We start from the raw sequence: 27,918 nt of genomic DNA on the forward strand, positions 1-27,918 counted from the left end.
AGTGACTGTCATCTTAGGCTAATGTAGGGCAGCTCGAGAGTCCTGCAAGAAGAAAAAAAAATTACTCCATTCAAAAGCATGAAAGAAATATGTGAATGAAAGCAGCATTTGCAGCTTTGTGCATAAGGGACAGGCAAAGAACTGCATGCTTTAGACAACACAAGCATTGGTTTCTGATGTCTAAAAGTGAATTGCACATATTCACAGAGAGGTGAATTATTCACAAAGAATTATTCACAGCTTTATTTTAGAGCAGGCAAAGAACTGCATGCTCTAGACAACACAAGCATTGGTTTCTGATGTCTAAAAGCGAATTGCACATATTCACAGAGAGGTGAATTATTCATAAAGAGGTGAACTCCTTCTGTTACATGCGAGGAAAGAGAAGAGTCCACTGTGCTCTGAGTACTGATACAGATCAGGCTCCAGCACCGAAATACAACAGATGCCACATTCGCATGGCATGGTGTGAGAGTCACAAAAGGGGGTATGATTAACTTTGGTGCAGAAGACCTGCCCAAGCTTGTGTGCCATGTAATCCCCAGCCAGGGCAGCAGTGTTGGGTTTATTCAGTTGATAGCAAAGTTGAATGCAGAGAAAAGCTAAATTATTTACTCAGAATTAAAAGCCATGTTGACACCAGAGCAGGCAATATGGCTTAAGAAGATAAAGCTTAAACACTCTGGCAAAGGACTTGGGTATTGCAATTCTTGTCCCTTTTGCTCCATTGACCCATGCTGTTCAACTTCTGTGTTCCCTGTTGCTTCTTCATCTCTGATCTTCCTGTTGCTTCTTAGGCTTATAATAGAACTATATAAGTCACTGTATTGCACTAGTTTTAATCCAATGTGTTGATAGACAGTGTTTTCCAGGAATCATCTTTTCCACTGGAATTAGAATACTGAAGAGGTTAAGTGAAAGTTGGTTCCTTGATAGATTTATTAGACAAGCAATAAATAATACGTTATCCTCTTCATAGCACGACCAATCCCATTTCCACGTACTTCTGATTTGATAAATGCACCTGTGTTAATAGGAACACTAAATTCTAGAGAAGGGAACACAGAGCCTCTGTCTTGCTGGAATGCTTCTTTAAAATCCTTCTTTAGCATGTGTTTATTTTGGCTGTCTGTATGTGGCATTTTTTGCTCACAGGAAAAGTTGACAATGTTTCAAGCTCCATACATTTTTTTTCTTGATTTTTGTTAAATTTTTTTACCTTCCTCTTTCTTTCCTAGAGCAGCAGAAATCATCTTAAAATCATCAGGAAAAGTGGTATATTCCTGCAGGAGATTGCCATTGCTTTTTCCAGAGCTTACCCCTAGAGTTATTTCTGTCAGCCTTTGCAAATTGGCTACATTTTGATGTTCTTTGGTTTTCTAAGTTCCTGTGTTTTGCAAAGTATAACCCAGGTGCCTCCTGCACTAGACTCCCTTTTCATTTGAATTTAATATAAATACAGACTAGATAACAGCAGTCTGTTCCAAACAGAAATCATATGTGCTCAGTTAAGAGAAGCAATTTATTGCCACTAGTTCAGCCTTCGTTGTATGCAAGATATGTAGTTTGTGTCCCTTAGAATGAATAGACCCGTATACACATAAAACAGCCCTCTTGCACCTGCACTATTTCAGCACTGCTGCTGTTAACACTAGTAAAGTAGAAGAGAGCTAAATACACAGGCTGAGATGTGTAATTCATTCTCTTCTTGAGAAGTATCTTACTTCTTTAGAAGTTGGGAATGAAGTCCTTCCCCATATGAAGAGGGTGACAGAATCTCAGACCTATTAAGGGGTGGAAGAAAATGGATTAAAGAATGACTTCTGTAATTTGAAGTTGTGAACTGATTTTTCTAAAGAGCCGAGTCCCTATTTGAGTAACTGAATGAACTGGCTGGACTTGGAAATGGTGGGAACTGCTGCCTGTATAACTTAAAAATAAACAAAGCCAAAGCCTGGCCACACTGAGGTGTGAAAGGAGCACTGGGGACTGACAAACACCAACGCAGGATTTGTTGAATGTTTAACTGTTTGAAACGTGGACCCACATATTTTGTTTTTACCTGAAAAACAAGACTGGTAAATTGTTTAGTAGGCTGTTTTGATCAAAGTTTTGAAATGGTGTAACAATCAATCATAAGAAAACCTGGGATTGGGGAGTTAATGTTTATTTTTAAATAAAAAGATCTCCTTTTGGCCTACAGAAGTTTTACTCTGTTTAGCCTCATACTTGAAGTTTTATCGTCCTGTTACTCCACGAATGAGAAACTGCTGAAGCCAGTGTGAAGGATGTAACGACATAGCCCACAAGAGGCCAGTATGTATTTAAATTTTGAACTACTCAAAGCCATATTTGTCCAGTGTAAAGAGACCCAGGCATCTTCCTAGGAATGCAACAATCTACCAGACTTCACGTGAGCTGAGGGACACAGAAGGGTCGGTAATGGTCTTGACTTGAAAGCTCCTGTCTCTTAGTAGGAATGATCAGGACCTTAGCAGCTGGGGGAAAAAAAAGGTAAAATATATGTAAACATATATTCTCAAGACTGTCCCAATACTTTGTATTCTGTGGCTGTGGGCAGGCAGGGTGGACATTGGCTGTGAGATCAATAGCTTTAGTCTCATATCTGCTTTGCTTTTCCTTTCCTTTCCAAGAAAGGAACCTTGTGAAGTACCACTCTGAAGTATGACTCCTTGAGACACTTAAACGCAGAGTGAAAGAGCTGCAAAAAGTATGGTGTAGGGAAGACTCAGTTACCTACAAAAGAATTAGTCAAACTTGTCCAACTCTGTCTTCTGTAACTGAAACTAAAATTACCGTTTTCTTGCACCAAGTCTTTGTTGTGTGTACTTAGGTGGTACTGACAAGTCTTTTCTTGAGATCTGGTTTGCCTTGCAAATGTGCGCTCATTCTGTTAATAGCAGCCATAGTAAATACAGTGTGATAGCCACACTATATGTGATGAGTGAAATTGATTCTCTGCAGAGTACCTGTAGGTCGATTCACGGTGCATTTGTGTTCCTAAGCACAGAGGGTTGTATGCATTATCATTTTGTTTTCTTTCTTGCCTGCAGCCAAGGTATGGGCAAGTTGAGTCATGGTGATGAGCAGTAACAGACAATGTCACATCCTTCAAGTGCAGCCTTTTGGGCTCAGCCGTTTCTGCTCCTTAGCTGGCACAAGCTGGGTCTTAACCTGTAACATGTTCATGTTCAGAAAATCTGTGGCCAAGGATGAAAATTTTGATCAGGTAAAGGAGTGTAAGTAAAGGGAGTTTTTAAGGTGAAAGGAGGAACTATCAAAATGGTGGGTTGGCTTTAAACTATGTCACTGTGAGATTTGTAGGATTTGAACATCCAAATAAAACCAAAAGTACACGGAGAGTTCTGCAGTGGTGCAGGTGAGTAAAGCAGCATGCTGTGTGCCTTCTCATTTTAGCACTTGGTGCTACTGCTGAGGAATTGCCCCATAATGACTGAGGGCAAAATACGCTCTTTTCTAGAACTTCTGGGATTATAGAGTAACATCTCATTTTTTCCTAACCAGCCCCAGTCATTGCTGTTACCAACATCAATGACTCTTAGTATGTAAGAATGAAAGGGTGAGAACAGAACAGCGAGGGGAGGGGGGAGCACTTTTGGGCAGACCGAGCAAAAGGAGGAGTGATCTCTTTCTCTTGGCTTGTAGGGAAGACTTTAAAAATTGTGTCTCCATGAGAACATTTCTGAGCAGAAAAGACTTAACAGGGTCTAGAGATGCATGATATCCCTGTATAATTTTAGAGGGTATATGGAGGTACATAGTCTAGGATAGAGACTCTTCACTTGTCTTTTGTTCATAAAGAGTCAGGGAACCTTTGTCTTTTGTACAGGCAGGCTGGAGATAAAGGCCAGCTCAGCAAGGAGACCAGGGTATATATATTCTCATAAGGAAAAGGGTCTCCTTGGGAGGATGCCCAAAACAGAGCACTTCTGGCATAGCTACAATTTCTGCTGGCAACGAAGAAAAGTCTCAAGGGCATATGGTCTTAACATTGTCTTCCCTGTGGACTGCATCTTCTAGGTTGCAGTGCATAATTATAGCTTTACCATTTGTGCCCCCAAATCTTGGAAAGGCTTGTTGTTTTGGGTTGATTTGCTTCTGCCCCAAGGTCCTTCAGCAGCACACAACTGTGTCAGAGACTACCATTCCTTACTTACTGTATCTGTCTTGACAAGGAACGCTTTTTAAAACTAGGGAGCTACAATTTCTAGATGACTAGTGCTCATCCCTCAAGGACTAGAACGAAGAGTTCCCTTTTCCAAACTGCCTTCCATACTGGGACCAGTCTTGGCAGAACTATAGGCAGCAAAGTCCCTGCTGGAAACAGGCTGTATGGTGACAGAATTTTTTCCCATAGTATGGTCACATGGCCTCCCTAGGTGATGCACACCAAACTGACAAAAGGTGGGCTGCATCTGTGTGGTGGGGTTTGCCTTCAGTTGAAGGAGAAGCGAGTATTTTTGTTCTTCTCAAAGGCCAGTACATGGTATACCTGCTATTGCAAGACTACAGGTACTGCCTCTGCATCAGCCATTGCCTTTGATTGGAAACATTTTGTCTTGCTTTGGTTATCTTGAGTTAAAGCAACCTCCTTACGGGTTCTGTCTCGACACTGCGGTGAGGACAATGACACAGTTCCCAGCCACATCCCAAGGTGTGCACAGGCACTTGTAGCATTCACATGCTCCACTGTATTTGATAGATTTAGGAGAGCTGGGGAGGTCCTTGATTAAGGAAAAGTGCAATGAAATAGACTAAATGAGTAAGCCAGAATAATCCAAGCCAATAGTAGAGTTTTTGTTGATTTTTCTGGTGTAAAACTGAGACCTTTGGTATTAACCACAGAAAAATATCTCTGTTCCAGTGAGGCGTTTGCATGGAGCTGTTAGAAATTATTATCCTTACTGGTCAGTCTGGCTGGAAAAAAAATACAGTTTTACCTGAACTGAAGAACTAGTTCTTATAAAAACAAACTGAATGGGTTCATTCTGATAGAAAAATGCAGCTCTTTGGAGCCTCCTGAAATTAACAGTTTAAAGGAGGAGGATTTACTTTAAACTATGGGCATTTTTCTAAACATAGAGCATGAGCAGCACTCAGGGGCTTAGTACAGCTTGTGCAGAACAGAGTTAAGTCCTAATGGGCCTTTTGATACATCCAGTTTTGATACCTTCCTTAAATGAAAGGAATGAACATCAAAGCACCTTGCAACACCCTTGTGCAGAAAGACAGCCCAATTTTCCCATTGTGTAGATTGCAAGACAGGTACAGAGAGAGTAAATTAGTTGCCCAAAATCCTGCAGAAAGACTGGAAAGAAGCAAGGAGTTGAACAGCAGTTCTCCTGATGCACAAACCTTCCTCTCTCAAGAGTTTTAACTGACTGGGGCAATTCTCTGTAACTTTATATTTCAGGGCTTCTTCTTGTATCCACCTTTTCCCACTCCCAGTAAATAAATGCTTCAGACAGCACCTCTGTGTTCTGCTTGATTAATGTATTTTTCCCCAACCTAAGTTGTTTCTAAGAAGTCTTCTGCCATATTGGAGTCTTTTAGCATGGTAACATCCTCCTTTGAGATCCTTGCTGGAGAAAGAATTCCTGAATTTGTGGAAAAAGTTAGTCCACTGGCAACATCTAAGGGTGAGTAACAACAACTTCTGGTGAAAGACAGCTCTTTACCTACTACGTTCCAACAACCGACTGCATTTTCAGGTGTTCTTGGGCACATTCACCCACCTCATACAAGTAAATATGGTCTGTCATCTTCTACAACTGGAAGAGTGGTAAACAAAAATGGGTGCCAACTGCAGTTACCTATGCCCTGCCCTATCCTCACTCTTTAGAGATTTGTCATGGATCAGGGAAAATCAGTGGGAAAGCTGCTCTTCATTTTAGCTGCTGGAAGTCTGTCCTTACTGATTAAAATACAGCAGTTCTTGTATATGCAAAACTCATGATCGAATTATTTGGCTGGGGCTGGAAGAATGTGACCTTTAATGCATAAGTAAATAAGCCTTTCTGTCATGTATACTCTCTCCCATTTGACAGATCTGTGACTAAAGTGACAAAAAGATGATATGAGTCTTTATTATATATCACCAAAGAATCACAAATCATTCCTGTCAGTGTGCAGAGCACTGCTAATGAACAAATTTCATTCCCAGAGTGGTATCTGTGATGGATGTAAAGTTGTAATAAGTACAGTAAGTAAAGTAAAGCAAGGTTAATTTAATCTCCTCTCTAAAGCAGACAGGAAAAAAAACCCCCATGCATTTAAAATAAACCCAAGCAGAGAAAGTAGGTAACAGACCCCTGTTCCATTTCACTCATTGATTCATTAATTGCAGTGTTTCTTCTTGAATTTTAGGAGACAAAGCAATATTCTGAGCTAAAGTTAAAAGTAAACCAAAGCCTAATGTAACATGGAAAAGAGAGAATGGGTGCCAGTAGAAGAAAGATGCAGAATATTTTTGACAGTATTTTTACGTAGTGTGTGCTAAGGTAACACACCTTTTTTTCTTGTCATTAGCTCATTGTTTTAATTATTCCCACAGTAAAAACTGTAAAAAAGAAAAGCTTAAGCACTATAGTATTCCTCAGCAGCAATAAAATGTCCCCATTTGCAGTCAGCCTACTGCAATCCTGCTACTTTTAAATACTGTTGTGTGTTTATAGGGCAGTGTTTCCGATCAACAGAAAAAGAGCATCAGAGCAGGAACAAGTATTTTTCTTACTTGGTTTTGTGTTTAGCATAGTGAGGCCCTAATGCCTCTTGTGTGCCATTCAGGCAAAGCCAACGCTAAATCTTTATAATTCATAATATTCAAGACATATGTCCCAGTTCAGCCCTGTTTAATTTGTGATGTCCCATGGCTGCAAAAATTCTGCCCTTCTGTTCTTTTCCATACTTTCCTTGCTCTGTCCCTTTCTCTCCTCTCTCCTTAATTCTTAGTTCACTCTAATTCACATATTGTCTCAGGGACTCCTTTGTTTACAAGTCTGCCAGCCAGGGCAGGTCAAATTTTTTCTTCTCCTACAGTACTCCAGTCTTAAGTCCAACAGCTTCCATTCACCCTTCTCTGGTCTCTGTATTGCTTATGCAGTTCAGGGTTGACATTCACATTCAATACAGAGCACCAGAATAAAAGGATGTCTCTGAAAAGAAATGTGGCTTCATTTTGCTGCCTTAAGCTTGGCCTTAGGATCAGGTATGGACCTGATCCAAAATACATCACTGTCAGTAGGAAGACTTCTGTCTGTTTCTGGGGCTTTAGGAAGGTTGTGAAGAATCTTTAGAGAGGAGGGAGCACTGGATTTGACCTCAAAATTTCTGCCCTGAGAGATTCTGGCTTTTCAACAGGTCAATTCTGTTAATGATTAAAAAAAATACTTAAACACAGATAAAAAGAGGAATTCACTAATACATTTGCCATATATGCTCCCCACTGCCCCAACCGGTGTGGGGCTTTTGCTTATTGCTTTCTCTATGTTTTTTTTCTGTCCAATCTGAATGCTTCTCCTGAGATAATACAGATAACTACAAGTGTGTAGTGTCCAGTATCCACACTGATGCCATCTACAGATCCTTGATCCTCGATCATGACTAAAGGTGAGGTGTAGAGGTCTGGTTTGATTAGTGACTAGACCAGTTACTAACAACTAGGCTTGGAAGAATTTTTAAGTTAGGAAAAAATGGAGAGTCTTTGCAGGGCAGATTTGCTGCAAGTAGAGTGGAGTGAAGCAGGATGCAGTCAGCAGTCTATCTCCTGCTGACTTTAAACTGAGCAGTGTGTCTTGCCCTCTGTGTCCACTGCGCAAAAAGAACACATTTTCAAAGGTGCAAGCATTGTGCTTATTATGGGGAAAAGCCTTTACGTTCCCTGGATTCCCTGAGAAAAAAATTATATGAAGCCTATGGGTATGAAATATATGCTGTGCATCACCAATGTGAATGGGAAAGACCTAGGCACCTCCAGTCTTCCTGTGGCTAACAAGCCACTCTGCTATGCTGAGTGATAGGTAATGGTTGTTCTCAGATACATGAGGTTCTGTGTACAATGTCAACATGTGCAGACAAAAATTTGAGGGTCAAAATTGGTGAGCCAAACTGTGACCAGCTTTCTTTTCTGATATGTCTTTGCAACATTCATGATTCACTGGTCTTTTTAGGCTCAAACAGAAATCCAATATTGTACAAGTCATAAACCAACCCACAATTACCAGAACGCCCATGTGAAAACACCTTCATGAGATAGCACATTTCAGTTTGAAGCCTAGTTATTACCCATAATAAGCCAAATTTTTCACTGACGTCAGTGTGGCAGGGGTATTTATTAGTCACTACTGAATTTGGACCAGTTTTAGTGGAAAAGGTGGGAATGACAAAATGCACTTTGGCGCTGTCCTTTTAGTGGAAGTGAGCTTTGCTCAAACAATGTTAAAGGATTTAGGAGTGAGTGGCTGGGCCTGGGCATAATGACAACGATCTTTTTTCATCTGCATATGCTTCGTACAGCCAGCCAAATGTGTGCCTGCTGTTTGAAAGAAAACCAACCACATTATATACAGCAAACTTGCTTTAAATCAATGCTAAGTAGAAGTGATGCTGGCCACCTGCCTTACCTTTTATTGCAATAGGACCATCTCTTAAAGATAAGCTTTCCTGTAAGTACTATTATTTAAGTATAATACTTATCTTTTTGATAAAGCCCTTAGCAGGGCTTGGGAACAGGCTATTTGGTAGTGTGGTAGATTACCTTACTTAAGCCAAATAGTGATCCTGTGCCAGGCACTGCAGCACTCTTGACAGATAATGCAGGAAGATGTCAGACCTTCAGCTTGCCAGATGGTTCCAGGTATGCTTTTAGTTGTTATCTGCAGTTGCCTGAAGCTATTTTACTTTACAATGACCTACAGTAAAGGAGAGAAAAAAAAAAACAAAGCTAAGCTAGAAGAACTGGACAGGAAAAGCAGTATGTCTGTTGGTAATCAGCTTTGTAGGATTACATGCAACTTTTACTGAACATCATAAACTGTAGTTAGCTTAATTTTCACTGAAGTTGAAGGGATAAATTGATCTTTCTGCTACGACTCAAGAAAAGAAATCAAAATTACTTCACTGAAGTCTAGCTATTTAGTGTAGGAAATCTGAGATCAGGAGCTAAGCATAACAGAATGAATATTTGTCTTTTTGGTATTTTAACAGGGGAGCCCCTAACTCCTGACAGAACTTAAACCACTGAAAATGAAAGACAGACATCAGTGTTTGGAATCCGCCTGGCCAAAGAAAGTGGAAAACTTCACCTACAATTTCAATGGGAAAGAGTTGAAGTGGGATGATAAGTATGAAATCATCACATCTGATGATGGATTGGCCCACACTATGAAAATTAAGGGTGTTCTGTCCAGTGAGTTTAGGAAACTCAGTGTTGAGACTGGGAGGTCTAGTGCAGAACACTCCACTCTTCATTGATCATAAGTAATGTGAAGTAAGCATCTCTAGGTAGTGATCAAACGCAAGACAGCAGGGTTTGAGCTGCAAAATCCATAAAGCTAAAACACAAAGCCGCAGAACTTGGGCTGTAGAAAATGGAAGCCACAGTGTCATAAAGCTAGTCTGTGGACAGGCAAGCGAGGGAGCATGAAGACCTCATTTTCACAGTGGAAATGAAGTCCCAAGCCTGGAATCTCTCTTGCACAGCAGCCCATGTTATATCCAGCAAAGGCAAAGCCACCGGTTTTTATTTACAAGGTTCTTGCTGCTATGTGCCATTTTTTCTTGCCAACCCCTTTCCCAGGAGTTCCAATTCAGTTCATCAGCAATCTCAAGAACACCCAAGTGAAAAAGAAGGGAAAAGCCTGCCTGGAGTGTGTGCTGACTTCTGAAGATGTCACCCTGAACGAGATGTAGAATGAACAAGTGATTGAGAGGTCTCCTAAGTACACCATAAAGCATGAAGGGAAGAGAGAAGAGCTTATCTTTAATGCTGCTGAACTGACTGACGCAGGAGATTGCACAGTGATCATAGACTATGCAAGACAGTGATCGTAACGAGCAGTACAGCAGTGCCAGTGTAACTGGGGAAGGTAAGCGTGCATGGCTCAAGAGAGGAAGAGGAGGGGGAATAGGTAGCCTTTACACTGTTCTTCAGTGAACTCTGCAGAGGAGCAGTGCTTCTTTGCTATAACAGCTAGGAAACTGATGTGAGATAACACTGCTCTGCAGTCTATTTATTGTTTAATATGGAATAAGCCATTAGTCTGTGCCCTCTTTTTGTATCATGCAGGTAATAATTAAGGACAGCCCTTTGCCGTATAAAGCTGTAGAAGCATAAAGTAGTAAATCTTCATTTAAGTCCTTGCACGTGTCACCTAAACCAGCCTAGTAAAGTGTACCATGTTTTTTATTTTCATCAGGGTTGTCCTAACGATTTCTTACCCTGATTCTGGAAAGCAACCCATGGGACGTTTGGCTGCAGTCTGCTGAGGACCAGCAGCACAACTTGAGGCTGGTAAATATTTAATATCACATTTGTGAACTAATTTTGCAGTAGCGTTATTGATGCTGTAAACTTTGTGATCTTTATAGAAAAACACAAGGCTGTTAAGAGAGGGGAAAAAACATTGGAAAGCTTAGCTTCATACTCTCAGCATAGGCTGGAGAAGAATTTCAAAATGAGGGTGAGGATTTTAGTGGTTGTTAGTGTTTGAGATGACTTCTGTTAGATGTGTACCAGCTTTGAACTATGCCCAGATGCCTTCCATGAAAAGCGCAGCATTTTAAGACCATTTTAAAATGAACTGCATGGAAGAAGGATAAAATTGTATTAGTGTAGCCTTCACAGGTTCAGGGACAACTGAATATTTAGTTGTTAGGGTAGTATGAAGGAAACTTCAGGGGCCAAAAGAAGCTCAGCTGTGAGGTAAAGCAGATTTTCTCACATGGAAGATTGATCTGCCCTAGTGGCCATCCCTGAGAGATATCTCTGTGAGGCTGGTCTCTTCCTAATATAGTCCCATGTTTTCTGTGTCAGATGATCACACATGATCAACACCTGATCAACACATGGCTCAGGGGCTGGTGCCGTCGTCAGAATTTTGGGTTTTTTGACCACGGGGCGGTTTACACGGCACCGGGCCTCCTCGCAGCAGATGGAGTGCAACTGACTTCAAGGGGCAAAAGGATTCTTGCTCATGAGCTGGCAGGCCTCATTGAGAGGGCTTTAAACTAGATTGGGGAGGGGGATAAAACCAGGCTCACTAGAGTTGAACCTAGGGGTAGCGTGCCAGAGTTGAAATATAGCCCAGCTCAGGTGCATCTACACCAATGCACGCAGCATGGGCACTAAACAGGAGGAGCTGGAAGCCACTGTGCAGCGGGACAGCTATGATGTAGTTGCTATCACAGAAACATGGTGGGATGCTTCTCGTGACTGGAGTGCTGCAATGGATGGCTCTAAGCTCTTCCGAAGGGATAGGCAGGGAACGAGAGGTGGTGGGGTGGCTCTGTATGTTAGGGAGTGTTTTGATTGCATAGAAATCAATGATTGTGAAGACCAAGTAGACTGCTTATGGGTAAGGATGAGGGGGAAGGCCAATGAGGCAGATATCTTGCTGGGACCACCCAACCAGGACGAAGAGACAGATGAGACATTCTATTCTATAAGCGACTGGCAGAAGTCTCGCATTAGCTGGCCCTTGTTCTTGTGGGGGACTTCAACCTACCGGACATCTGCTGGAAGTATAACACGGCAGAGAGGAAACAATCTGGGAGGTTCCTGGAGTGTGTGGAGGATAACTTCCTGACACGGCTGGTGAGTGAGCCCACCAGGGGAGGTGCCTTGCTGGACCTGCTGTTTACAAACAGAGAAGGACTGGTGAGAGATGTGGTGGTCGGAGGCCGTCTTGGGCTTAGCGACCATGACATGATAGAATTCTCAGTTGTGAGCAAAGTAAGGAGAAGGGTCAGCAAAACTGCTACCATGGACTTCCGGAGGGCAGACTTTGGCCTGTTCAGGTCACTGGTTGAGAGAGTCCCTTGGGAGACAGTCCTGAAGGACAAAGGGGTCCAGGAAGGCTGGACAGCCTTCAGGAAGGAAATCTTAAAGGCGCAGGAGCAGGCAGTCCCCATGTGCCATAAGAAGAGCTGGCGGGGAAAGCGACCAGCCTGGCTGAACAGGGAGATTTTGCTGGGACTCAGGGAAAAGAGGAGAGTTTATCACCTCTGGAAGAAGGGGCAGGCAACTCACAAAGAGTACAAGGATCTCGTTAGGTCAAGCAGGGACAAAATTAGAAAGGCAAAAGCCCAGCTAGAGCTCAGTCTGGCCACGGTTGCACGGGATAATAAAAAATGTTTTTACAAATATATTAACAACAAAAAGAGAGGCAAAGAGAATCTCCATCCCCTACTGGATATGGCGGGGAACATTGTCTCCAAGGATGAGGACAAGGCTGAGGTACTTAATACCTTCTTTGCCTCAGTCTTCAATAGCCAGTCCAGGTATCCACAGGGTATTCAGCCCCCTGAGCTGGAAGACGGGGATGGAGAGCACAATAAACTCCTCATAATCCAGGAGGAAGCAGTTAAGGACATGTTAAACCACCTGGACACCCACAAGTCTATGGGGCCTGATGGGATCCACCCGAGAGTACTGAGAGAGCTGGCAAAGGAGCTTGCCAAGCCACTCTCCATCATTTATCAGCAGTCCTGGTTAACAGGGGAGGTCCCAGAAGACTGGAGGCTTGCCAATGTGACGCCTGTCTACAAGAAAGGCCGGAAGGAGGATCCTGGGAACTACGGCCTGTCAACCTGACCTCTGTACTGGGGAAGATTATGGAGCGGTTGGTCTTGAGAGTGCTCACAGGGCATCTGCAGGACAACCGAGGGATCAGGCCCAGCCAGCATGGGTTCATGAAAGGCAGGTCCTGCTTGACCAACCTGATCTCCTTCTATGACCAGGTGACCCGCCTAGTGGATGAGGGAAAGACTATGGACTTTGTCTACCTGGACTTTAGTAAAGCCTTTGACAGCGTCTCCCACAGCATTCTTCTGGAGAAACTGGCAGCTCGTGGCTTAGAAAGGTTTACTCTTCGCTGGGTAGAGAACTGTCCGGATGGCCGAGCCCAGAGAGTTCTGGTGAACGGCGTTGAATCTGGCTGGCGGCCGGTCACAAGCGGTGTTCCCCAGGGCTCGGTTCTGGGGCCGGTCTTGTTCAATATCTTTGTCAATGACCTGGATGAGGGAATCGAGTGCTCCCTCAGTAAGTTTGCAGATGACACCAAGTTGGGTGGGAGTGTTGATCTGCTGGAGGGTAGGAGGGCTCTGCAGAGGGATCTGGACAGGCTGGATCAATGGGCAGAGGCCAACTGTATGAGGTTTAATAAGGCCAAGTGCCGGGTCCTGCACTTGGGTCACAACAACCCCATGCAACACTACAGGCTTGGGGAGGAGTGGCTGAAGAACTGCCCGGTGGAAAGGGACCTGGAGGTGCTGGCTGACAGCCGGCTGAATAGGAGCTGGCAGTGTGCCCAGGTGGCCAAGAAGGCCAACAATGTCCTGGCCTGTATCAGAAATAGTGTGGCCAGCAGGAGTAGGGAAGTGATCGTGCCCATGTACTCGGCACTGGTGAGGCCGCAGCTTGAATCCTGTGTTCAGTTTTGGGCCCCTCACTACAAGAAGGATGCTGAGGTGCTGGAGCATGTCCAGAGAAGGGCAACGAAGCTGGTGAGGGGTCTGGAGCACAAGTCTTATGGGGAGCGGCTGAGGGAACTGGGATTGTTCAGTCCGGAGAAGAGGAGGCTGAGGGGAGACCTTATCGCTCTCTACAACTACCTGAAAGGGGGTTGTGGCGAGGTGGGTGTTTGCCTCTTCTCCCAACTAGTGATAGGACAAGAGGAAATGGCCTCAAGTTGCACCAGGGGAAGTTTAGATTGGATAGTAGGAGACATTTCTTCACTGAGAGAGTGGTCAGGCATTGGAACAGGCTGCCCAGGGAGGTGGTGGAGTCGCCATCTCTGGAAATGTTCAAAAAACATGTGGATGTGGCACTTCAGGACATGGTTTAGGGAACATGATGGCGCTGGATTAATGGTTGGACTTGATGATCCTGAAGGTCCTTTCCAACCTAGTGATTCTGTGGTTCTGTGATGCCCCTCAAACCCTGTCCTGGTGTATGCACTTGGGTGGAGGTCACTCCATTAGTTGCATTTTGGCCATGTATTTCTCATTTTGTTTTCCCAAAACAGGCCAGAATGGAGCAGTTTCACAATGGCATCCAGAGCCCTGGGCTTTCTAGATGTGCAGTGTGGCGAGGAGTCTGTGGCCAGAGTTGAGTGTGGCTGGCAGTGGGAAAGGAAGCTCTGGCTGTTGGAGTATGGGTACCAAGCCTGGTATGTGAGTGCCCTCTGTGGGCCATGGCCAGGGTGGCCTGAAGGGACAGTGTGGGGCAGGGGCCTTCTCTGACTACTGCTCTGGGACCAAACCCGAAACAGGTAACCTGGAAAGCTGTGGCTGAGCTGCCTCTGACTCCTGTGCACACTGGAATCACAGGCTTAGTTGTGGTGTCTTAGTTACAGATTCATCTTTCCCCATGCAGAGTTCAGGTTCAGATACAAATATTATGTAGGAATTAGGGGAAGTGTTCGGCTGGTTTGACAGCTCCTCTGGACCAGCTAAGGGTCTGGAGCAGTGCCAAGAGGCTGTGTTCTGCTTCAGCTTTTGTGTTCCTATAGCTACATTCCCTCCAGTGAACACCCGTAAAGTAGGGCAAAAACTACTTAGGAACAGCCTTTCTCCAGCCCCCTTTCTTCCCATGATGTCCAATTCACTAAACCACTTTCATCCTGAGGGCCTGTCCATTTTGTTATGAGGTTTCCCTGCTGTTAAATACCTCCCTGGTGTTTGAAGTGCTCAGTCAACAATCATTCTGCACAGATTTTCTGTTCACATGCTTCCACCAGGATTTCTTCCAGAGACATTTGCAACCATGAAGAGTATGTGTGTGACGTTCATGCTCTACTTGGGGATCCTGCCAAGCTCTGTGTTGTCCTGAATGACACAAAGGTAGAAGGAATATGTCTCAAGGATGGCAAATAGGTAAAATGCCCATGGTATTGTCGGTATAATGAAAGGCTGCAAAACCCTAGTGGAAAATTTTCTCCAAATAGCTACTGTGGGACTTGGCCTGGTTTTGATAAAGGGCTGTTGACTAAGGAGAAACAGATGGACAGGTGAGACAAGAATGGATCTAATCTTTCCCAGTCTACTACAGCCTCAGTCTTACTAAGTTTTGGCTTTGAATCTTGGTTTTTTCAAAATCTTCCTTCCCAGTCTCCTGTAAAGATGTTTTCACATTTGCTAACGCATTTTCTCAGCCTGTAGACTCACATTCTTTCCCACAAGATTGGCTTTCCCACTACCCACCCTTCTCCCTCTCCCAGTCTCTGATTTTCAGAGTGATCAGTAAGTGTATCCTTTGCATGCTAATGCACACCTTTCGTTACATGTCATGTGGCTCATCTATGCAGATGCACAGATCAGTCTGTCCACATAACACTGAATTTGTTTTGTCCGTAGATCACAGAGCATTTTACCAGAGTAGGAGCTAGAAATCCTGACTGCTTAATCATCTTAGAGCAGGAAACTCTGATCAGAGGATTCAGGGACAGGGTTGGAGATGGTGTTTGTTGCAGTGTGGGTTGTTTCCTGCCTCAATCTTCTTGTCAGATTACGGACATGAGAAGGATCTGGATAGTGAAATGAGGATCCATCCATGAACTCATCATTGTCAGAATGGGAAGAGGAGCATGAAGGGAAGTAGATGTTCAGAGCCAAGGGGGCAGAGAGTGGAGCAACAGTTGCCATTGGAGGTAGCCACCCCATCTCCTTACTGCTCTTTACCAGACATACACAAACACTTGCAGAATCAGTGCTTCTACCAGGTCTCCTCACCTGGGTCTGTAGTGTTTTATAGGCTTGTCTATCTGCAGGGGGAAACCTCTTCTTTCTGCTGCTTTGTTCCCAAGAGGAGAAAATTGAACAGTCGTACTGGTTGATTTTAAGTGACTAAGCATAGATTTCTGTGTTTATAAATCAATGATCAAGAATTTTGGCCTGAGCCTTTACTTCAAACGTTGTTGTCATGAGCAACAAGAAAAACACCTCTTCTGAAACTATATATAGAGAAATATATAAATATGTGTATTACTCAGCTCTCAGCAGCCAGATGGCGCCAGATGGACTGTCAGACTCTGCAGCATGGAAATAAGCCACTTTATGCCCGCTGGATCAGGCAAGGTGGGTAGATACCGCTGCACCGACAGCAGGACAAACGTAGCAGTAAGGTTGCTGTGGCTGCAGCGCCGAATATTTATCATACCTGTGTTGCAGTAAAAACCCATCCACAGCAAAGCTTTCGTACAGGGCAGGTTGATTTTCCTGCATTCAAAAATATTTTTGAATGCCTTTTTATGACTTTCATCAGAAGATTGTCATTTCTAAACATACATGTTGTGTGACAAGAATAAAAGGAAAAACACCAAATATGTTTAGGAACCTAGGTTTTTTTCTTTATTATGTGCAGGAGATCGTTATCATTTTCCCATATTACTCTGTAACAAATGAGAGAGCGTTTTCTTTATAAGCAGTTCCTAACTTTGATTCCACTGTCTTTATCATGATCATAGATATCCCAGTGCGGCCTTACGGAAGAACAGCACAAAGGGCTTCTTGTGCCTTGCAAAACTTAGAAAATTCTTGGAATCAAATCTCCAGGCACTAGGGAAGTGAAGAGCCTTGGGGCTTGCTGTTTCCCAGAGCTCCCTCTTTTTCTGCTGAGCTAAACAGCTGAAGGAGGTCAGCCGGCTCCCTGTACAAGAAACAGAAATAAATTAACTGAATCAAAGCATGCTGAAGAATTTGAGTGTCCCCGAAGACTTTCACAAAATACAGATTCTTATATCAAAAACATGGAGGAGTGTATGAAGGGACCGGCTTTGGACTACCTTTTCTGGGAACTCGCAGACACAGGAAAGATGTCAAGCTATATTTGCAGCTGCAGCTTTCAGATGTCTTCTGTTCTTTCCAGATTCTCCTGTTATTGAAGAATCTGCCCTTGAGCTTTTTGCTGCGCACAGCATTACTGTGAAGGCTAAGCATACAGCAAGCATCAGTGTGCCTTTCAAGGCAAAGCCAATGCCCAAAGTCACACGGTTCAAAGATGGTATTGAGGTGACAGAGGAAGAGAAAGTGGTGATGGAGGAAGCCAGTGACTGCGTTACTCACAACCAAAACCTGTGTGAGAGAAGACAATAGAGCCATTATGATGAATCTAAAAAATGACTGCGGCTCAGCTTCTGACAATCTTTACCTCAACTTTGTTAGTAGGTCCTAAATTAATCATTTTATATCAGGACAATCACTGGTAGATATGTTGGGTAACAGACACTGTAATTCAGACTTTCTTTTTAAAAATCTTGCAGGGGGGCAGACTGAGTTATCAAATCAAGTGATTGAAGTCAGTTTAGTTTTGCTGTAATCTACACTGATTTACACCATGGCAGGATATGACCCTCTAAATAATAGCCCTCCAGGTCACTCTGGTCAGCTGCTGACAAACTAAAACCACCACAGGGGAAAGTAGAGTTCCTGGAACACATGGGGAAAATGTAAAATGACATGGAAAGCCCCCAAAGGCAATGGAGGAAAGCAGGTGACTCGCTTTGTCACTGAGAGGACGATGGCTGGAAAAAAAATTGTGGATCAAAGTAGGTGTGGTGGAGAACAACTACACTACATTTGCTATGGAGAAGGTGGAGGAAGGGAAAGCCTACCTATTCAGAATACATGCCATCAACTCTGAGGGTCTCATCAAGCCCCTGGAAACAGAAGAAATTTTTGCTGGAGAATGTATTAGCCAGCTTTTTTTAATGTGGTTTCACAGTCCTGCTTCCCATCATTTTTGTCCTCTTCCTTCTTGCTAGTCCCCAAAAGAACATTGTGCTTCAAGGGACAAATTCCAGGGACAGAGCTTAGAAGCTGCTTTGTGCTTAGACTGATAGCCAGGATCAAATACCCAGGTTCTTTCACCACAAGGGTTTGTGGACTCAGATACCCTCAACATAGACTGGTCACAACAGAGGACTGACTAACACACTGTTCCAGCATTACATAAGTTCAGTGGGATACCACAGAAATGAAAAGTGGCTTTCTCTGGAAAATATTGTGGAGGAGGAGGGAAGATAATTTAAAAGGGAATGCTTAAAAACATTTTGTTTTACAGACAAAAAAGAAAATATGTCAGTGAAAAACAAAGTTGGTTAGAAAACACTGCTGAACTATCTTCTGAGAGTTATAGTTCGGGTACCTCTTGTTCCCATTTTTCCTTTATGGGCTGGAATCCTCAATGAAAGGGGATTTGCAGTCCCCTTTCCCTAAGACCAGAGTGTATCACAGAAGATACAGTGCAGACAGGAAGTCTGGCCTGTTGAAACGTTTCAGAAGGAAAATTATCAAATTGAAGTAATATATATCCATCCTCACCTAAAACTTTGCATTTTTGTCCAAATTTCCTATGGATTAGGCATTTTTAAGCCATTTTGTACTGCATCACAGAAAGAGCTAATTTTCAGAATAAGTGCAAGAATTGAAATGTTTCAAGATTTGAAGTGACAAAGAGAAGTAGATGGCAAACAAAGAGCCTTCAGAAAAATGTTGTGGCCATGAATAAACCCCAACATACAAGTTCCCCTCCTTGACTTCTTGCTGTACATACATACATATAGATTTATACACACTCACATAACACTGTCCTGGTTTTGGCTGGGATAAAATTAATTTTCTTCTTAGTAGCTAGTATGGGTCTATGTTTTGGATTTGTGCTGAAAACAGTGTTGATAATACAGGGATGCTTTCCTTATTGGTGAGCAGTGCTTACACAGAGTCAAGGCCTTTTCTGCTCCTTGCACCACCCCACCAGTGAGTAGGCTGGGGATACACAAGAAATTGGGAGGGGACACAGCTGGGACAGCTGACCCCAACTGACCAAAGGGATATTCCATACTATATGATGTCATGTTTCTCAGCATATAAAGCTGGGGGAGGAGGAAGGAAGGGAGGCATGTTCAGTGTGATGGTGTTTTGTCTTCCCAAGTAACCGATATACGTGATGGAGCCCTGCTTTCCTGGAGATGCCTGAACACCTGCCTACCGATGGGAAGTGGTGAATGAATTCCTTGTTTTGCTTTCCTTGTGCGTGCAGCTTTTGCTTTACCTATTAAACTGTCTTTTTCTCAACCCATGAGTTTTCTGACTTTTACCCTTCTGATTCTCTTCCCCCATCCCACTGAGGGGGAGTGAGCAGCTGTGTGGGGCTTCGTTGCTGGCTGGGGTTAAAGCATGACAGTCCTTTTTGGCACCCAACATGGGGCTTGAAGGGTTGAAGACGAATTTATAGTTGTTACTGCTATTTAGCTATTAATTGACAGGCTCCTGTGTTTGCTATGGGACTTGCTTGCCTTACTGTATATTAGAGTCTAGTGCTTGTTAGTGGCTGCTTTTTGCTTTTGCTGGTTACTGTACTGCTGTACAGCATCTTACTCTACTGTGCCTGGGAACATTTTGATAACAGCAGTGGCCATGCACCTGGGCTGGCAGATGACCAGGGGATCACTGCCATTTCTGTGCTGCTGTACTGGAAAGGCTGTAATTCCAGTGTGAACTCAAGTCAAAGGGACTGTGACCATGTGGGAGCAGGACATCCCAAAGCATCTGTGGCTGTGGATAAGTCCCTGCTGCATCATGTGTGCTTTGAAGCATCAGTGGCTGTGCATGAGGTCATGCTGGAGCATCTCAAAGTCTGTGGCCATGGATAAGCCCATGACAGAGCAGGTACACCCCTGGAGGGACTGCAGCCATGAGTAAGGCCATGTTGGAGCAGGTTTATTTCTGAAAGGACTGTGGCTGTGGGTAAGGCCACACTGGAGCAGGTATATCTCTGAAGACGTTGCGGCCCATGGAGAAGACCATGCTGGGACAGGTGCATCTCAAAGCTACTGTGGCTGTGGATAAGTCTATGCCACAGCAGGTATAGCCCTGAAGAGACTGTGGCTCATTAGATAATGCTCCACTTTGAGCAGGTACTCCCCTAAGAGCCTGCAGTCTGTGGATAAGCCCAAGCCGACGCAGGGGCAAGGGGAGGAGTTCATTGCAATATTAAACTTGATGATTTGGTCCAAAGAGACCAGGAGTGGAGATTGTAGTGGAAATACCTTTAAATTGTAACCTGGGATTTGAGTTGCATGTTACAGGGATTGCTGTATTACAACCTGAGCTGGCTTTGGTGCCCGGTAACTCCACGCAACATACCACCTCTCCTGTCCTGAGTGACCACCATAACAGACAGAGCCCAAAGTCATGGACTAAATGAACTCAATGGACATTTTGTGGACACTTCTGGGCATTTTATGGAATTTTACAGGGGTGGTTCATAGACTTAAGGGAATGATATCTGTGTATTATATCAAAGGATGGGAAGGGGAGTGGTGGTTAACGAGGTTATATTGGATAGTGTGGTACCTGAGCATGACATAAATGGTATGGAATAAGGGGTGGAGATGGCTGCCTGCCTGCTGATGGGAAGTAGTGAATGAAGTCCTTGTTTTGCTTTGCTTGTGCACGTGGCTTTTGCTTTACCTATTAAACTGTCTTTATCTCAACCCATGAGTTTTCTCACTTTTACCCTTCCAATTCTCTCCCCCATTGCACCAGGGGGGAGTGAGCAAGTGGCTGTGTGGTGCTTAGTTGCCGGCTGGCGTTACACCATGACAAACACATACACGCCATTTGCAGTCAATGAATTCTGATTGTACTGTGCTAATTTCATTTTTTTCTTTGTAGAGCCTCCAAGACAGGTGTGTCAGCCTTAAGTTGTAGATGTCAAGAAGGAAGATGTCACCATCACCTAGAACTTCTCAACCCAGGATGGACGCTCCCCAGTGCAAGGCTGTATCACAGAAAAAAAGGAAGAAAAGCAGCAATATTTGTGTCTCCTTGGTTAGAGGAGACAGTGCAAGGTCAGAGCAAGATTATTATGTTTTATGTGGGCAGAAGGAAAGTTAGATAAGCTTTGAGTGCAAAGCTGAATATTGGTTAACCAAGGAAAATGTCATCATGGCATCTAACAAGATACACATTTTGGCATATGCTGTTCAAAGCGAGATTTTCAGCCCTCAAATAGAAATGGCTTGATACCACGAGCAACAGTGAGAGGACAGAACACTCAGCACCTCTGAAAGTCACGCCTATGGATTTGGGTGCCTAATTTCAAGCATCTATATTTTACATTTCTCTCTACCTAATTTTGACCGCTTTTCCCTGACTTAGACCAGAACTGAATTAAACAAGTGACTGATTTTGTTGTATCCATCAGATAGCAACCATATGATCGATGCTTAGCGCAGCTTGTATAACACATGGAAGTGTTCCTATCAGCAGCAGCATCTGACTAACGAGACTTTTGCTTTTCCTTTTCTGTTAATATTTTGGTTCTTTCTTGGATTCTTTCCTGTATCTCATTTAAAATGTTGGACTTCCAAATTAATTAAGTTACAATCAATCACACTATCCAAAAATATCCTCCTTAAAGCACCAACATTACTCGTGGTAAATAATGGAAACACTTTTTAAGGCAAATTATTCAATTACTGAGGGTTTTTTTTCAAAATTGAATGGAGGTTTAACCTTGAAGGCTAGATTGTGAAAGGCTTGGCCACTCTGTTGAGGTTGTTACATTTTGGGAAATCCCACTGAAGTCAGTGGAGCAAGACATGGAGATATTTTTCCCCAGCATGTATGGTCAGGCTATTGACCCTAATCTAGTGGAAACCAAATTATACATTTTCCCTCTTATTATATGCATCAAAATTCCATCTACTCTTTAAGGAGAGAGATATGAAAATGGAGGAGACCACTGGAGAAGTGAAGGTTAGACCTAGTTAAGGGGCTCCTTGCATTCTGACATTAATATTGTTCTCCAGCAGTCTGTGAGCTGAAATTTTATCTTGGTTTATATCAATCCAAAACCAATTAAAAAAAAAAAAATAGGGACCACTTGGGACCACTTTTATGGGTGATTAGAGAGTTGTGTAATTGCAACATGTGTGTCTCTAGGTACCAGATTCCAAGTGGATGGTTTTCTGGAGGGTACAGAATGAGTTCCATGTGATAGCTGTGAACCGTGTAGGCCCTAGACTCCTCAGCATGCCCTCAACCTCTCATTGCAAAGGATCCCATCAGTAGTTTCTTTCACTGTTGAACGTCTAGTTTTCCTAAACATGTATGTGATTATCAGATTATATATTTATGACTGAAGTCTGAGGGAACGTGGCAAATTCCTGCCTGGCTCAATGTAATGGACTGCATTGTGTTTACAGCTTAACTAAAGATTAAGGCAGGCTGTCGTGGTTTAGCCCCAGCCAGCAACTAAGCACCACGCAGCCGCTCACTCACTCCCCCTCCCCCAGTGGGATGGGGGAGAGAATTGGGAAAAAACTCATGGGTTGAGATAAACACAGTTTAATAGGACAGAAAGAAAGAAGGAAACAACAATGATAATACCAACAAAGGAATGTACAAGAACAAGTGATGCCCAATACAGCAATTGCTCACCACCCAGTGATCAACAACCCATCCCTGAGCAGCAATTTCTGCCCCCCGGCCAACTCCAGTTTATGTACTGGGCATGATGTCGTATGGTAGGGAATATCTCTTTGGCCAGTCTGGGTCAGCTGTCCTGGCTGTGTCCCCTCTCAGCTTCCCATGCATCCCCAGCCTCCTTGCTGGCAAGCCAGCACAAGAAGCTGGACTGTCCTTGACTGCTCAGCAACAACCCAAAACATCAGCACATTATCAACAGTTTCTCATCCCAAATCCAAAACACAGTCTCACACTAGCTTCTGTGAAGAAAACCAGCCCTATCCTGGCTGAAACCAGGACAAAGGCCTTCATACTGTTGGCTATAAATGTAATTATATTATAAATGTAAGTATATTATAATATACTATTAGTGAGAGTATTTACTTAAAATGTGTAACTATTAAGATAATGACACAGTAAAGATACCCACCTGTGGGGAATTCAATATATGCAAACAGCAGAGATCAAAATGCTAAAGGTTCTCTAAGGTGTAGATACCTTTAGTGCTTAATGTTAATATATAGGTTGCCAAAGGCCCTAATGTATGACAAAGAAAATAATTTCTCATACATGTTACTATGCTCCTTTCATCAGTCCCCCATCAACCCTTTTAAAAGAAGAGAAAACTCTTGCGGAACTTAGAAAAGTTGCTTACGTTCTTTTACTTTAAAACTAGATTTGTAGTAATAAAGAATCTGTGCCTAATTCTGGACTGATCAAAATCACAGACAAACTCCAAAGCATTACAGTAGCATCAGAAATACTGAAATGGGCAGATTTTATTTTGTGCCAGTTATAGATAATTCTTACTCTATATGACGGTATAACTAAAGCATTTTAAATACAAAAGGCTCTCAGAAGCCATCAATAAATAGCTTAAACTATTGATGGAATCTTGTAATAGATACAGGAGTGGGCCTCAGTAGCTGCACATAATTTAGAAAAAAACCTGGCCAAGTGTGGAAGCCAGTATAGCTAAAAAATGAGAGAATTCTGTGTAGTAGATGAAAGCCTTGAGGTAAAATAGTTACTCAGATGGAAAAGCATTCATGTTCCTTTACATCAGAAGATAACACAAAACAATTTAAAGCCTGAAGCTATGATTCTTCTCCTATTTGAAGACTTGCATTATTCCACATTAGGCCTAGGAGAATATGTACTGTCCACATGCACCATATTCCTTATGACCCTGTGTGTTCATATGAGTGTTCTGTATAAAAGCCATTAGCATCAAGTTTGTCATGCCACGCTGCACTGGTTGACATTTTTGGTTTGGGGCAGGGGCTGGGTCATTGCATTTTAGCTGAGATTTTTCAAAGCAGAATGTGGATTGGGATACACAACTCCTTCATTTGATTAAAAACATACAGATATTTTTTAATATTCTATCTTTTGCTCTTCTTACATATTATGGAGATCTAACTAGACTGCTGCAAGGTGGACTAAAGAGCAAAAAGCAAGAGCTGTATTTTCAAAAATTACTATTAATTAGGAGTATTGTAAACTTTGGTAAATATGCTTGAAGAACATTAACAGGATCTTGCAAGCCAGTAAGCAAGTTCAGTAATCTAGGCAGTCCAGATAGCACCTGACCACTTTACACAGGACAGTAAGAGATATTTATTAAACAAGAAGAGACAGAAGGCACTCAACACCTTACAAGGCAGGTTTGTAGTAAATGTACTTCAGAGCTCACCAGTCAGTTAGGAAGAGAGAGAAGCAAGCCTTTAATGCATAGACATCTGTCCCAAACACATGTGGAGAATGAGTCGTGGTCAGTGCTCATAAAAGGTGCGCTTTCCAAGCTGAATTCAGATAGTCCCATGTCAAATGTTGTGAGAATTTTTCATAAATAGTCAACCTTAGAACAGGGTCTACATGTATGTGTCATGTTAGGAATTGCATTGTTTTGTTGGACAGAATTAAGGCTTCTTTTACCTTACAGTCTTGCAGGTTCAGCATCTTGAAATAGGAACAGCTCTGTATTCACTTATGCAAGCATCGGCCTGTGGGTACAGTAGTGTGTCACAGCTCTCCTGCTGTTGCAGAGCCTCCAGGACTGCTGAAGGTGGTGGATTTTTCCAACTCCAGCATTTCCTTAGCCTGGCAGGAGCCAGACCAGGGAGATGTGCTGTCAGGATACATACTAGATATATGAGCTGAGGACACCAAGAAATGGACAAAATGCATCGACGTCCCTATCTCAATACCACTTACATTATGGGAGGCTTGCAGGAGCGACAAATACTACCTCTGAACCCGAGCTGTGAATGAAGCTGGTATGGGAGAAGCAGTGGGTTACAGGAAGGAATTCTAGCAATGCCACCTTCAGGTAAGACCTGCAGTATCTGTCCAGCTGGAACTCCCATCTATCAGCTGTTGCTTTCTTGTGTTTTTAAAATATACCTTATTTTCTAAAGGATTATCAAATTCATCTTGCACAAAAGAACATTTAGCATCACAGATCTGCTGCTTTTTGCTGAGCTTTCTGAGGTGCTGAGAGGAGACGGAGAGCAGCACAAGCTGTGTGGTCCCTGAGCCAAATTAAAATCATTCTGTCATCCTTCTTGCTGAGCTGTCCCCTGAATGAGTATATCAGGTACAATGGTAGCTGTTTCTTCCACCACCTGACCTCTTGCATCACATCTCACGTGATTACAGAGGTCACTGTTGGAAGACTCTCTGATTTCTGTCACATAGTCTGAGCATGGGTTAGGAGGGTAGGTACTACAGCAAATAAACCATGATGTTTTAAATGTTCGTTCGTTGTAAATACAGTAGTACTGAGGCAGGATTGTAATTCTTTCAGACACTTGGTTTGAATGGGATGAACAGTCAAGTGCTAGCATGCTAAAGCTGAAATAATGTTATCAGAGGTCTTACTTTCAAAAACCCTAATTATGTCTTGAGAATGAAGGTATTATGACCTGCCATGAAATCCCTAGATAGCTTACTATTTGAGGTAGTCAAGTATTTAAGTCTTTATTGTTTAGGACTTACGATTGCTTAATTAGGAAAATCAGACTTTTTATGTCTAAGGTACTCCCAGGTAACAAAGCATGGTGCTGACTGCCCTCAGTAGCAGTAGCGCCAGCAAGAAAAGATGCGTGATCCATGAGTCATGTTATATAGCACTGATTCCTATAGCGTAGAAGGACATTCAGGATTGACTGAGGAAGTCTCAGAAGGCAACATCCAGGTGACCAATACAAAAAAATGATTGTTTCTCTTCTCAGTCTCCACTTTGGAACTACACAACCAGTCCATACAGCAGGGCTTTGTTACCACATCTCCAACTAGAGAAACCCCCAAAAATCCCAGAGAGACTGCAGGCTCCAGCCAAACTTTTCTGGTGCGGCATGGCAACACCGTACTGTACTGTACTGAAGGGTATGAGAAGTCCTGTAAGAAACAGGCATCATACAAAATTATTTGTGGCAGAAGGTGGACAGTAAAATCATCTAGCGAGGCATTAAAGCTGCCTCCTCTTCTTTTTCTTTGTTCTCATTCACTTTTTACATGAACTATTTTTAAATGTTCCTGTTCCACGTGCCTTACCTAAAATTGTCCTGAATAGGTGGTCATCATTAAGCTGTTGATTGCTGAGGCATTGATGTTTCTCTTCTGGTGGTACAGGTATTAGGAAATGATCTGGCAACATTGCAACCCTTAAACTAACTGCCTTCTGCTGAAACAGTTTGAAAGTTTTCTTCTTCCAGTCACAGTCAGTCGCTTTTCCAGGCATGACTCAACAGACTGAAGAATGGGTTTACCTTTTTGTGCAATCTCTCACTCCTAATTTTTTAATTTCTCTCTCTCTCTGTTTTTTCTTTTAACCCCCCACCCCCGTCCCCATTTGATCTGACTGTGAGGCTGAAGAGCCACATGGTGGTTTGTGCTGGGACAGCACCATGCATTCATACATCTTTCCCTGTGAGAAAAGAAATCCTGCAATTAGAGTTTTATTTGGCATCTGGTGAAATACAGCTGCAGGGCTGGGGAGGCTGTAGTTGTCCTTTGGCCTTTATCACATGAGCCATCACTTTGGTTTAAAAGAAGTTGACTGTTGGAGAAAACTCATGCAGTGATTTAGGTTCATGAAGTCCTGCATAACTCATTATTTTTATAGCTAGTCTTTTTACAAGCCTCCCTGTGGTGGTTAGGGTAGAGGGACTTCTGTGCACATAAGTTTGTCAGCTGCGCAATCCAGCCCTCTGCAGCTGGAGCAACAGTGTTCAGCAAACCATAAAACATTGGGGAAGCTCTCTGATTCATCAAGAGAGGCAGAATTTTTGGAGCATGCAACTACAGTTGATGTTAACTGAAGTGAAAACATCCTTGATTAAACCTTGAGTGACCTAGGGGAGTGATCGGGTTATAAAGACAATGCCTGAGGTCCCAACACTGTCCTTTCTGAGGTACAATTTCTATTAACACAGATGTTGAGCTTATTTCTGTAGAGGCTAATGGCAGTTTCTCTGCTTTCCTGTTTTTTAAGCCTAGACCTCTGCACAAGCTGAGGCTCCACAGTACCTTGCAGAACCAGCCCCAGTGTAAGAATGTATCTCTCAGTCTAAATCGTACAAGTTTATCTGTATCACACCAGTTGTTTTCCCTCAGCTTTCAAGATCAAACTAATGAACTGTAGCATAAGGTTTATGTGGCATCTCCCAAGCCAAGCCAGCTCTGTGCACTTTGCTGGGGACAAAGCCTGCTGTTGCCTTTACAGCTTCAAGAAATCTCTAGGATTGTTGTCCTTGAAACATTTTTCTATCAGGCGGATCATGTACAAGTGGCTCCTGTAGACAGGTATCCCTTCTGTGCTCAGAGATGTGGTTTGTTTCTGTTGCCACCCAGGTTAGGAAGCAGAACGATACAGCTGCACATTTGTCTTGGTCGGGGCTCACCACTACCACCAACAGCTATGTGTCAAAAAGAAGGCATATCAACGAGAGGGAGGGCAAGAACCATTGCCAGTCCTTATGCACAGCACCAAGTGATCTGTTTCTCACCTGTACCAGATCATCCTCAAGAACAGTTATGGAGAAGCCCGTTACGACATTCAAATGCAAGTTGCAGGTACAGTGTAGAGCAAACTTGAGCATCTCAGTCACCTATGGGTATCAACAGGAGGTACTCCTCTGCTGATGGAAGTGTCACACGATTTCTGCATCAATACTAGAATTG

General features: G+C 43.1%; 1 protein-coding gene across 1 annotated transcript; it reads left to right on the top strand.

Moving 5' to 3' along the window:
- Window positions 1–3,202: 3,202 nt before the first annotated feature.
- Window positions 3,203–27,832, top strand: IGSF22 (immunoglobulin superfamily member 22; the record flags this gene model as incomplete). The annotated part of the gene is given in 29 exon segments (XM_082000184.1): window positions 3,203–3,260; window positions 5,556–5,681; window positions 6,409–6,425; window positions 6,429–6,481; window positions 7,233–7,249; window positions 9,269–9,448; window positions 9,839–9,948; window positions 9,952–10,082; window positions 14,286–14,429; window positions 15,000–15,132; window positions 15,766–15,798; window positions 15,802–15,837; window positions 15,839–15,856; window positions 15,860–15,908; window positions 17,126–17,309; window positions 17,311–17,420; window positions 17,645–17,702; window positions 17,704–17,785; window positions 17,787–17,946; window positions 22,207–22,246; window positions 22,248–22,331; window positions 24,268–24,281; window positions 24,780–24,886; window positions 24,890–24,935; window positions 24,938–24,989; window positions 24,991–25,025; window positions 25,028–25,063; window positions 26,585–26,664; window positions 27,632–27,832. Coding segments are annotated over 29 exon segments (2,394 nt in total).
- Between the last annotated feature and the right edge of the window lie 86 nt (window positions 27,833–27,918).

This window comes from Phaethon aethereus (assembly GCF_964289735.1).
Source record: "Phaethon aethereus genome assembly, chromosome: 5".
Classification (NCBI taxonomy): domain Eukaryota; kingdom Metazoa; phylum Chordata; class Aves; order Phaethontiformes; family Phaethontidae; genus Phaethon; species Phaethon aethereus.